The sequence below is a fragment of the Mustela erminea genome, chromosome 1 (genome assembly GCF_009829155.1).
Source record: "Mustela erminea isolate mMusErm1 chromosome 1, mMusErm1.Pri, whole genome shotgun sequence".
Lineage (NCBI taxonomy): Eukaryota > Metazoa > Chordata > Mammalia > Carnivora > Mustelidae > Mustela > Mustela erminea.
This window is the reverse complement of record NC_045614.1, coordinates 192,108,789-192,121,789: the sequence shown is the minus strand read 5'-3', so window position 1 is coordinate 192,121,789 and position 13,001 is coordinate 192,108,789. Positions and strand designations below refer to the sequence as shown.

The window sequence follows — 13,001 nt, the reverse complement described above, 5'->3', positions numbered from 1 at the left end:
ATATTGAAGAAGCACGTGGGGGCTCAGTTAGTTAAGTGTCAGCCTTCGGCTCAGGTCGTGATCTCAGGGTTCTGGGATCAAACCCCACAACTGAACCCCATAATCAGGCCCCAGTCATCAGCTCCACATCTGGCTCTCCATGGCTCCCTGCTCAGCAGGGAGTCTGCTTCTCCCTATCCTTCTGTACCCCTCCCCCAGCTATTGTGGTAGCGCCCTCAAAAATAAATAAATAAAATCTTTAAAAATAAACAAATAAAATAAAATTTAAATTTAAGGAAAAAAAAGGAAGAAATACATACAGAAAATCAATGAGAGTAATATACGGGCACTCTATAATTTAATCTACATTTACCCTCATTTTAGTACTTGTTACAGGTTGAATTACAGAGAGAGAAGCTGACTTTCCACAGAGCAAGGATCCCAGGATCCCAATGCAGAGCTTGATCCCTGGATTCTGGGATCATGACCTGAGCTGAAGGCAGATGCTTATTTGACAGAGCCACCCAGGCACCCCCAGCGAGGCTTTTCAAAGTCTTTCCCAACACTTTTTCTTTTTTCTTTTTTTTTTAATAATTTTTTTTTAAAGATTTTATTTATTTATTTGACAGAGAGAAATCACAAGTAGATGGAGAGGCAGGCAGAGAGAGAGAGAGAGGGAAGCAGGCTCCCTGCTGAGCAGAGAGCCTGATGCGGGACTCGATCCCAGGACCCTGAGATCATGACCTGAGCCAAAGGCAGTGGCTTAACCCACTGAGCCACCCAGGCGCTCCCCCAACACTTTTTCAATAAGACACTTTTAACTTGTGTTGTTGATTATGATACAACCAATACTAATGTTGGAGAGGATATTTTCCTTGTATGTTCCTCAATGTAAATGCCTTTCAGATTTATAACCAAAAGTTTTTAACTTCCAACACCTGATTCCTATATGGTCTCAAGGGTGTAGAATAATCTTGATACTTATGAATGGAAAAGACTTGGGGTAAATTATTTAAGCTCTTGGACAAAGCTGAGTATTTTCAAATCCCTTCTCCAATACACAGGGTTATATTTTATTAGCTATATCCATGATAACAATTCACTGAAGCATATGCCATTAGTCCATCTTTCATAAGTAAAATAAATCAAGAAGTCTACTTATTCACTAGGAAATACATATATCTTGCCTTTAAGATGACATTTAATTATGGGTCAAATTGAACAACTGTAGAGGCATATTTTCTATGCTAGAGGCATGAAGAGGCTTCTAAAACTTGTTCAACTTCTCTAACTATTATGTGTCACTTTTGAGTCCTTTCATCTATGCTAGCGATAATGATAGAAATGAAATAACAAAGACAGGATGATAAGTGGGCAATTATTTTCTGAGTTTCAAATCTAATAGGTTGCTCATATGACTTGATTGAGGATAAGCATTTCACCTAAGTGACTATTTCAAGAGGGACTACTATCATGTGACTTGAAATACCAGGGAAGCACATTTTGAAATACCCAGGAAAACCATCACAGCTCTTATAGAGTTGTGGGTTACAGAAGAAACAATAGTTTCACAGAAACTGGGTGGCCTATTTTGAGAAATCAAATCAAAGTAAGGTTCTGTAAAATGCCACTGGAGTTATACCTTGGAGCCATTGCGGGTGTTAGCAGGTGTTGGTTACTCAGTGCCTTTTTAGGCTATATGCACAAATGTACACTGCATTCACCTTGACAGCAGAGGATCATCCTCTACAATAATAAGTATGAAAAGGTAGAGCAGAATTATTGTTGCCTTGAAGTCTTACTCAGTCTGGCACCATGATGAATTATAAGAGTTAATTTTATATGTGAACTTGACTGCGCCACAAGCTCCCCGGATATTTTTTCAAATATTATTTTGGGTGTGTCTGTGAGGGTGTTTTTGAATGTGAGTAATGCTTGAGTTGGTAGACTGAATAAAGTAGATTATCCCCTTTAACGTGGATGGACTTCATCCAATCAGTTGAAAGCCTGAATCGAACAAAAAGTCTAACCCTCCCTCCCACCGGACTGTTTTGTGCCGGGGCATCAGTCTTTCGTTGGCCTTCAGCTTCAACTAAAACACTGGTCCTTCATGGGTCTTGAGCCTGCCAGGTTTTATACTGGAACTGAAGCATCAACTATGCCATCAGCTGTCCTGGGTCTTCAGCTTGCAATCTGCAGATCTTGGGACTTCTCAGCTTCGGTAATCACATGAGCTAATTCTATATAACACATTTCTTCATACATAGATAAGATATATGTCTGTCCGTCTGTCTGTCTATCATCTCCTATTGGTTCTGTTTCTCTGGAGACCCCTAATATAATAAGTACATATTGAGGAAAGCTCAGTCTAAATTCCTGCCTTGTAACCTACAAAATATTTACTCTTTATAACTTGGTCAAAGTGAGACTAGCCTATTGTAGGCTATCGAAAGGATTTATTAAGAAAAAAAAAAAGTTGTTATGACTCCCATGATCAGGCATCATTTCAGAGCAGCAGCTTTTGCTTCAACCTAGTCATCCCGTTCAAAACTGAACTAGATTAGAGCTTTCAACCTAGTGGGTTGCAGCACACTTCTGCATTGTTTATAGGATACCATGAAAAGATGAAACTCCAAGGGTGCAGCTGAGAGGCAGCGGAGAAGGTGGGTCAGGGAAGGCGCACCTGCTCTGAAGGCGTCCACCGGAAGCAGCGCCCTCCTGCGTCCACCGGAAGTGGGCCCTGTGCAGTCAGGGAGGCGCCATTGAATGGCGCCACAGCTGAGGGAGACATGTGTGTTAACCAAGGTAAAGCTGGAAAGCGAGCTGAACGAGTGGGAGGCTGACCGTGCCCTGGCTGGCATGTAAGGCGCCATGGCACTTCGGCTCGGCTAGGAGGACAGCGCCTGGATCTTGCTGGGAGTGTCTTCTCAGGAACTGACCAAAGGAGATAGCGTCTCTGGGTTCTCCCAGTATGGCGAGATTGTTAACATGAATCTCACGCGGGCCGGAAGACAGACAAGTTTCAAGTTCAGTTTTACCCGCTACGAAGACCAGTCGAGTACAGTTTTGGCCGTTGACAATTTTAATGGACGCAGGTCCCTCACGTATTCCGTTAACAGCCCCCGTCAGCTTCAGAGGGTGCGGGTGACGTGACCAGAGAGCTCTGGGGGAAGGGCTCTGGGGCTCAGACCCCCCTCAACGAGTCCATCTGAAATCCCCAGTGACAAAACTCTCAGAACAGCACAAATTAGAAAAACAGAAAAGAAAGAAGACCACAAAGAAGGCTGCTGTGTGAGTGAAAGATGAAGTGGGACAGACTGAGCAGCCAGCGTTCCTGCCCCCCGGAGACCACATTAAAATGGACAAGAGCGTCCCAGGTTCCTTCTTAAACCTGCCCCGGTGAAGTTGGGGTCTATGGCAAGTCAAAAGCCCCAGTCCAGGGGCTCTGAGGCCGCGGGCAGCTTACAGCAGTGTGCGGAGTGGGGGGCTGAGGGAGGAGAAGCCGGCTTGGGAGTCCAGCCGGTTTCCACATGCTGGAGGAGAAAGGGGGAGAGAGCCCAGGTAGGGGCAGAGATGGAAGCTCAGAGGCATTCTAGGAGGAAGCACAGCCCCAAACAGTCTCCAATCCCAGGGACCTTAACAGCCAGACCAAAGCTGTGGCCTGCTCAGTTCTTCATATTTTTAAAGAAAACATGACATTTAAAATACTATGGGCTGGAAGTCGTTATTGATTTTATAATTGCTGTAAATAAAGTAACTGGGACAGAATTTTCTTAAATTTTGAATCACACCCCCCCCCCTTTTTTTTCCTGGAGCCATTTAGAATTTTACAATAGTTGTGAAATTACCTTACTGAATTTGTATGGCTTCTTTTGTAAGCTCCTCGAGATTTTTTTTTTTTTAAGATTTTATTTATTTATTTGAGAAAGAGAGAGTGAGAGACAGCAGGGGCAGAGGGAGGGGCTGAGGGAGAAGCAGGCTACCTGCTGAGCAGGGATGGGGGGGGGCTCCCGACAGCGGACTCAATCCCAGGACCCTGGGACCATGACCCTAGCCCAAGACAGATGGTTAACTGTCTGAGCCACCCAGACACCCGCTCCTGTAGATTTTGCTGCCTAAGATTTTTAAGAGTGGTGACCTATAGTTGTTCACCATGCAGGAACTACTCCCATGGTATCCTGCTAACATACTACCATTTTCTGCAGAACAGGATTTGCAAAAGGTTAAAAGCACTGACCCAGATAACCTCTATAGTCTGTTATAGTTCAAGCTTCTCAGGCTACAGTGGGAGAATTTCAGCCAACGTAGAGGGGATTTACTGCTATCATACAGTTTTTCTTGTAAGTAGTAAAAAATATTTAAAATATTTAGGGTCCTGCTTTTATATGATTTTATGTTTTTAATAGTAATAGTAGGGTTTTGTTTTTCCCCACTGTAACTTTAGCTAATGATGAAGGGCAAAGGATATTCTTATGGAAAGGAGTATCAGTTGAAGTACATAATTAATCATGGGGGATTGAAAGTAGATATCTGTCATGGCACACTCTTGCTATTTTCTACTACATATGTATATATGCATGTATATACATACCATCTATCTATATATATATATAAAATTCAAGAAAGTATGATATTTTATTCTGTCTCGCAAGAAGTTGTTTTATCTGCTAGAGAGCTTGGGATATGTAAAATGATAAAGCATAATTGGAAATGCAGAATGTTTCCTGGATTCTGTTAGTATTTGATGTTTGATTGATGAGTGTTTCATTCCCATTTGCAATTTCATATTCTGCCTATAGACAGAACTCCGTGTATGAACTTGCAGAGGTTGCTACTTCAGATGGAAACCTTAAGCTAACTTTTTGGAAATTGCCTGTCCATTTTAAATAAGAAAAAAATTCCCAAATTCTTATATATCTTGAATGATTTTGAATATTGCAAATTTGCGTCCATCATTCTTTATACAGGCATACCTAATTGTGTTCATAAATACTGTGCTTTTTAAAAATTGAAGGTTTGTGGCAATCCTGCACTGAGCAAGTCTAGTAGCACCGTTTTTTCAATAGCATTTGCTCACTTTGTGTCTCTGTGTCAAATTTGGAAATTCTCACAATATTTTAAACCTTTTCATTATTATTGTATTTGTTATGATCTGTGACAGTGATTACATCTTGCTGAAAGCTCAGAGGATGGTTAGCATTTTTAGCAATAAAGTATTTTTAATTAAAATATGTGCATTTTTTAGACATAATGCTATTTTATTTTTAATAGACTACAGTATAGGGGTGAACTCGCGTTTATATGTACTAGGCAACCAAAGAATTTATTTGACTTGCTTTATTGCAATATTTGCTTTCTTGCTGTGGTCTGGGGACCCACAATATCTTTGAATTGTGGCAGTTTAAGAAATGTGTTTGGCCTACAGATTTTCTTTAAAAAACTCTTAATAATTTTGCATTACTCTATTCAGAAGTTACCAGTACTATAAGCAATGGCAGCATTGCTAATCCACATTTACTCATGAATAGAAATTTCTGTAGTAGACATTTACTATGGATTTTAAAGATCTTTTGTTTTTATTTTATTTTTTCATAAAACTAACTAAAAACCCTCCTACACTGTTGGTGGGAATGCAAGCTGGTGCAGCCACTCTGGAAAACAGCATGGAGGTTCCTCAAAATGTTGAAAATAGAACTGCCCTATGACCCAGCAATTGCACTATTGGGTATTTACCCTAAGGATACAAACGTAGTGATCCGAAGGGGCACATGCACCCGAATGTTTATAGCAGCAATGTCCACAATAGCCAAACTATGGAAAGAACCTAGATGTCCATCAACAGATGAATGGATCAAGAAGATGTGGTATATATACACAATGGAATACTATGCAGCCATCAAAAGAAATGAAATCTTGCCATTTGCGACAACATGGATGGAACTAGAGCGTATCATGCTTAGCGAAATAAGTCAAGCAGAGAAAGACAACTATCATATGATCTCCCTGATATGAGGAAGTGGTGATGCAACATGGGTGCTTAAGTGGGTAGGAGAAGAATAAATGAAACAAGATGGGATTGGGAGGGAGACAAACCATAAGTGACTTTTAATCTCACAAAACAAACTGAGGGTTGCTGGGGGGAGGGGGTTTGGGAGAAGGGGGTGGGATTATGGACATTGGGGAGGGTATGTGCTTTGGTGAGTGCTGTGAAGTGTGTAAACCTGGTGATTCACAGACCTGTACCCCTGGGGATAGAGTATTATGCCTCCATCAGAAAGGATGAATACCCAACTTTTGTAGCAACATGGACGGGACTGGAAGAGATTATGCTGAGTGAAATAAGTCAAGCAGAGAGAGTCAATTATCATATGGTTTCACTTATTTGTGGAGCATAACAAATAGCATGGAGGACATGGGGACTTAGAGTGGAGAAGGGAGTTGGGGGAAATTGGAAGGGGAGGTGAACCATGAGAGACTATGGACTCTGAAAAACAAGCTGAGGGTTTTGAAGGGACGGGGGGTGGGAGGTTGGGGTACCAGGTGGTGGGTATTATAGAGGGCACGGATTGCATGGAGCACGGGGTGTGGTGCAAAATTAATGAATACTGTAATGCTGGAAATAAAAAAAAAAATAATTAAAAAAAAAAAAAAAAAAACTAACTAAAAATAGAAAGATCAGAACTCTTTTCATATTTCCACATTTACTTCTAATATTTGCCCACATATGTGCATATTTTATATAGTTGCACATCCTTCATTTGTTCATTTATTTGTTCATTTGTTCATTCAAGAAATATTTAACTTTCTATGAAATACCAGGGGCTATAATGTAGTTGTGGATATGAAAATAAATGTGACACAGTGCCTGGCTGCAGGGGGTCAAAATACAGTGGAAGAAGTGTACATGCAAGCAATAAAATTAGAAGTATGTGAAGAATGTGCTAGAATTGTGAAAGGGAACACAGATGAGTGACTGGGGCAAATTAGGTGAGAAAAGACATTGTGGGCAGGGATTCTAATATGTGTAGAATCCAGGGAAGTTACAAAGTTCAGTGTAAGTGGTAACATGGAATCCTACACATAACAGTGAGAAATGAGGCTGTTGAAAAAGGGATACAAGAAAGTTCTTGCATGCTACCCATGCTATTTGAGCTTATCTTACTTCGAAGAAATCAATGATTTTAAAGAGAGTAACATGATGAGTAGATTTCTGAAAAAAAAACACATGGTGGGAAGGTGGAGGAAGAATTAGGTTGGGGGAGGAACTGGAAGAAGAAAAAGGGAGTAGGAAGGCAATTGCTATAGTTTAAGGGAGAAATCATGAGGGTCTCAACTGTGGCAGTGTGGTACAAGAGAGAGAGGAACTGGGGACTAATACAGATTCTAGGAGATTTGCAAGGAAGGGGAAGACTCCCACATTTATGTGATATACAAGCAAAGTATGTGTGGTAGGGAGGGAGTGGAGGCATGCGGGGTGATGACAGAGAAGGTCATGTTCATTTTGCTTCTTGTTGAACTCAGCGAAAATAATGGCTTGATAGTGGCACAGACTTAGGTGTGCTGGGTGGCTCAGTCTGTTAGGCATCTAACTTTGGCTCTAGTCATGTTCTCAGGGTCATGGGATTGAGCCCTGAATGGGGCTTCACGCTCAGTGGGGCAGTCGGCTTCTCCCTGTTCCTCTCTCTCTGCCCCTCCCCCCATTGTGTGCATGTTCTCTCTCTCAAATAAATAAATAAAATCGCAAAAAGAAAAAAAAAAAGAAAGAAAAGAAAAGGTGAGAGGTAATCAAATATAACAGCAGCTTCAAATAGTATCTTTTGGTTGAGATATATATATATATATATAATATATATATATTATATATATATATATATATAATAGTGGTATAGTACATGTTACCATAACTTTAATAACTACATAATATGCCATCTAGTAAATGCAGAATAATTTAGCAAACATGTAAAAGTATTTTTGCCCTAAAATAGCAGAGCATTGAATACATTTGTGCATATGGGTTTTTGGTGGTGTTATGCTATTTTTATAGGATAAATTCTTAGGAACTGCATCATTGGGTCAAAGAAAATGAGTGGTTTGAACCTTTTGGTTTTTCTAAGCCATTTAGCATCATTTATGTGATATTAGGGAATGGATTCAGAAATAAAGAATTTAGCAGGTGAAATAAAATAAAATTCTGAACTGAAATTCATAACCTTGGTGAATGTGCCTAAGTTTACTGCATCTTTTGATTCAAGGTTAATCATTTTTCTCAAATATTCTTTCAAAATAAAGGTGGTTCTAGAGTTTGACTTCCAGCAAAAGACATTTTTTTGACCTTATAATATTCCTGCTTGGCCGGTATACTTATTTATCTTGTTATTTAAAGTCTTTTTTTAAAGATATTTATTTGAGAGAGAGAAAGACTGATTAAAAGAACTGTTGGGGCAGAGAGAGAGAAGCAGACTCAGTGTGGGTCTGGATCCTAGGACCCTGGGATCATGAACTGAGCCGAAGGCAGATGCTTAACTGACTTGAGCCACCTAGGCACCCTATTTAAAGTCTTAATAGAAGGAAGCAAAATACTGGTAAACTAATTTTATTCTTAAACCTGTAAGATGAGAATAAAATTTACTATCATTTGAATCTTCATGTGTGGAGTCTTTGGTAGCTACCCAGATCACTTCATCAGGAGCTGCCTCTGGTTAGAAGAGCGAGCAGGTTATATTTTTGGAGCTTTGTATTCAAATGGAGGAGTCCATTCATTGTCTAAAATATGTAACATTAAGTAACCATAGATACTGAACGGAAGATAATCCATGAGTTAAGTAACAATATTTGTTATCAAAAATGGCCACTTTATAGAATACATAATCTAGGGCAACTCTGTTGCATAAAATTCAGTAGTTTGTGCTGAAGTAATCAAGTTACCTTGACAGGCCTATTGTTGATTTTACTGTCTTCTTGCCTCCAGTATTTTGCTTTTCATTTGTAAAAGATGAAGAAGACACATAATATGAGTTTGGCTCATGTGTCTGAATATGGCTCCACAGGGAAGACTTGATACAGCTGAAGCTATTGCTTTTTAGAGACCTTTTATTTTGAGCAGCTGCCTTAACAGCTTTCATCTTGTTATATGAGCTATATCTCTGCAATGGGAAGAGATAGATACGACTGAGCAATACTTTTGGACTAAAACTTAAAATTGCAAAATCAAAAACAGCGATGGATGTCCCTGAAGTTATATTTTTATAATATGTGACAGATACACAATTTTCTTATCCAGTTTTAAAGCATTCCCTTAATCCCCAGAGATTTTTGTTTTGTCTCATTCACACAAACTATTTGCCATAAACTATTGCATTTTGGTTTAGTATTTTGAGTCCTTATCCAGAAGGCATCTCAAAGGGCTCATCTACAAAAATACATTCCAGAGCCACTCATGCTGAAGGACAATTCAGTACTTCCTTTCCTCTTGTGCCCCTGTATATACATGAAAAACGTCAGTTCATAAGCTGTTCTTGTAATATGAGAAATGAATTATGCTTGTTTGTCTAATCGTGCTTAACCAGAGGACTAGAATGGAGTCAACCACAGCATTATTTGTGAGATGTGGCAAGAATGGCTTTTAGTTTATAATATCTAAGTCAGCTAGGAATCTAGTTGATGGCAGTGTCAGCACCTCTCAGACATTCTTCATGCCTGTGAGTTTAGAAATGCATATATTCTCTAAAAGTACCAGTAACATACAAAAATATCACATATCACTCCAAGCCACCTTTACAAAGTTGCAGTGGGTATAATTAATAACAGTTACATTAGTGTTTGTTTGACCCCTTATGGCTGATGGACTCAATTTACTAGTTGCTTTGGTATATTCAAGCAATAATCCAAATTTTCTTCTCACTTCAGTTAAGGAACTAGTCAGGGAAATACACTTTGATTTGTTGGGAGGCAGAAGTTCTCTCTTAAGTGACAGTCTGCTTGGCCTTCTAAACTAAAGCCTAAATTGAACTGCAATATATTTTCTGGATACTTGGCCTCATTTGATCCTTTTACTCTTTAATTGAAGGTCAGTTTTTGACTATAAATGCATAGAAGATAAAAATATATTGAACTTGAGTTTGGTCTGCTGAATGAGTGAGGACTTCAGATTTTCCCTTAAAAAGTTTTGAAAGAATAGCAGGCGATAGATACAATAGTAGAAGCCAATACAGGAGATATCTGGACTGCAACTCTGAATAGATATTAATGATACCCTATTGTCCAACAAAAATGGCTAAGCAATATTTCAGGGATGTGGGCCTTTTTTGGGGGGCTTATTCATTCCAGCAAGATGGATTAAGAATACAAGGGGGCCTAGAGAATTCCCCTCTGACAGGGCTTGTCTTTGGGGTCTGCTTGAAACCAGGTTTGTTGGTAGGAAAAGCTTGAGTGACAGGATTAAATGTCAGGGTACTATTTCATATTTAAACTCTGAAAAATTTGATATTTTTAAATAGGCTTGAACATAGATTAGACTTGTACAGGGAACCATGTTGGAGGAATAAAAGCACAGGACAGAAACAGATTTGGCTGTGGTATTTTTATATTTTATATATATTTTTATAAGAAGTAGTCACTTCTCAGGGTTAGTATTCTATTTCATTTGATTAAGTATGTAATAACTAATATTAAGAATAAAGGTCTTATATTTTTAAACTCCTTAACTGAATGTTTTTATAGGAATGGGCCATCATTTTTGTCCTTAGCAGTTTTAATTAGTAAGTAATGGTTAGCAGACACCGTGGTAATTGTTGAAATATTGTGGGAGTGTCAGTAACAAAGCCTTCTCTTAAAATGCTAGAAATTTATTGTGTAAAGGGTTCTACATTCATTATTGTAGTTTTCTTTCCCAAAGTGTTTTTGAGACATTTCTGGCATGTTACTTCATCTTTTTGTTTGATTTCTGTCAAACAGGACTTTTTTAGTATTTCTCTTACCAGTCATAAGAAAAAGCAAATCATTGTTAACATTAAAGTGTTACTTGATTTCAAAGGTGGAAGCCATTATCTTTTCCTATTTTTCCTTATGCTGCTGTGTTTGTAATGTAGTGTTCCCAAAATAATAAGCAACTTTTGGGAAATAAATTTAGAAAAATAGCCAACTAATTTCTCACATAAAATAAACAAAGAAAGGTAGTGCCATCAGATTAAGCTATTAAACTGTATTTACATAGTCTGTATCTATAAACTATAAACTATTAAGCTCTATCAGTACAACAGTAACTATCCATTATATTGACCAACCAGAATCTATCCATTTTTGCTCATACTGATGTTGCTTTCAGGATGGAGTGAGATAGAGAGAGAGAGATTTTCTTCCTTTTTCTGTCGGTTGTGAATGGAAGTCATCAATTTTTTTTCCTGACTTTCATCTTAATGGTTTGAAATAAAGAGTCAGATGCATGGCTTTTCAATTTCTTTTACTACTTTATTTTATTACTTGGTTATTTTAAGGTCAAAAGATTTCCATTTCCAAAATACATAATAGAAATAATAAAGCAGTAAAATTTGGACTTAGATAGTATGGACATTTTTCTTAAAACTGTCAACATGATTTACAAATGATTAAAAAGGCAGTAAAATTTGAACTTATATAGCATAAACTTTACCTTAAAATGTCAGATACATGATTTTAATGTTACTTTTTTAATCTATCACTAATAATTATTTTTCTTATCAAGAAAGAAAGTGAAGTGAAATCTAGTTACCTAAGAAATCGTTAGAATTGGAAACATTATTCATGTGTTAATTCAGTTTCATTTATCTGAAATTTATATTTCTGCTGTGTTACTGGAGATCAATTGAATATAATCAAATACCTGAAGGAAAGGTGAGGGTTTTCTAGTTGAATCAGGCTCCAAACATCATTTTTATATAAGTTACCTGGAGAATTGACAAAAGTGGTTTCATTTAAAGGCTATCTGTAGGAGATAATTGCTTCAGTTTTCCATTTAGCTAGAATGATCCTGACCATAATGTCCTCTTCTGTTGAATTTTCTTCAAAGTAGGATTCCAGAGTCCCTACAAAATCTGAAATAGTTCTCATTTGGGTAACTTAGCATCCTTACAGAAATCCTGTCATAATTAATTTGTAAAACAATACCTTTACATATCTAAAATAGTTTTTATGAGAAGAATATTCCATAGGAAAAATAGTTCCAAGTGAAAATAATTGGCCTGTCCCTTGGAGAAAATGCTATTAAATAGTATATTAAGAGTACAGATAACATTTTCCTTGTCGTTGTGATCTTTTTTCAATATAAATTTTGGTTTAAGAGATCACTATAAAACAGAATATACCAGAAATAATCAGTCCATAAATGCTTCTTTTGAGGACTATTAAATGAAAAGATACTGAAGGAAGCACTCCTCCTTGTTTATAGAACTGTTTTCCTCCTGAGGAGGCTTGCAACATTGGTTATTTAAGAAGGTAAAGCATAAGGTGCTAGAATTGTGATTTTTGCCAGCTAATATTCCCTAATGGCAGTACACCCTCCAGAAATTGAAAATTAAAAGTGATAATAATATGTTCTATATATCATCAGTATATTCTGTAATATTTATTGTTAAGTATACATAAAGTGTAGCCAGGTGTGATAATCACTACCTTATTTGATACCTGTTGTCAAAGATCTTTGAAAACAAAGCTTGTAAGATTAGGGACCAACAGGAAGATATTCCTTAAAATGATGGGATTATTTTAAAAATATCCTCCACCAGTCCATCCCAGTGGGAGAGTATCTACATGGGTATGAATATTTGGGCAAAGTGGGTGAACCATTAGAACATAGCAAAATGGTTTTGAAATGTTTTCTTGTTCAAAATGCATTTGTTGCCAGGACATTACTTGTTGATCTTTTTATATCCCATTCCCAAGAGTGTTTAAAACACCATATTACAGGCTTCTGATTCCATGTTGGACAACTTTTAAATCCATGTGTAGGTAGTGAATGAGCTGATTAGTAGCATGGATGACTTCTGGAT

At 37.8% G+C, this 13,001-nt stretch overlaps 1 protein-coding gene across 1 annotated transcript in view; it reads left to right on the top strand.

The window, feature by feature from the left end:
* Positions 1-2,730: 2,730 nt before the first annotated feature.
* Positions 2,731-13,001, top strand: part of LOC116595842 (putative uncharacterized protein ENSP00000383407) — a 184,071-nt gene continuing 173,800 nt past the window's right edge. Inside the window, exons 1-2 of the mRNA XM_032352631.1 lie at positions 2,731-3,378; positions 4,190-4,319. Coding sequence (XP_032208522.1) covers positions 3,338-3,378; positions 4,190-4,319 — 171 coding nt within the window. The 5' untranslated portion in view covers positions 2,731-3,337. The remainder of the gene's footprint in view (positions 3,379-4,189; positions 4,320-13,001) is intronic.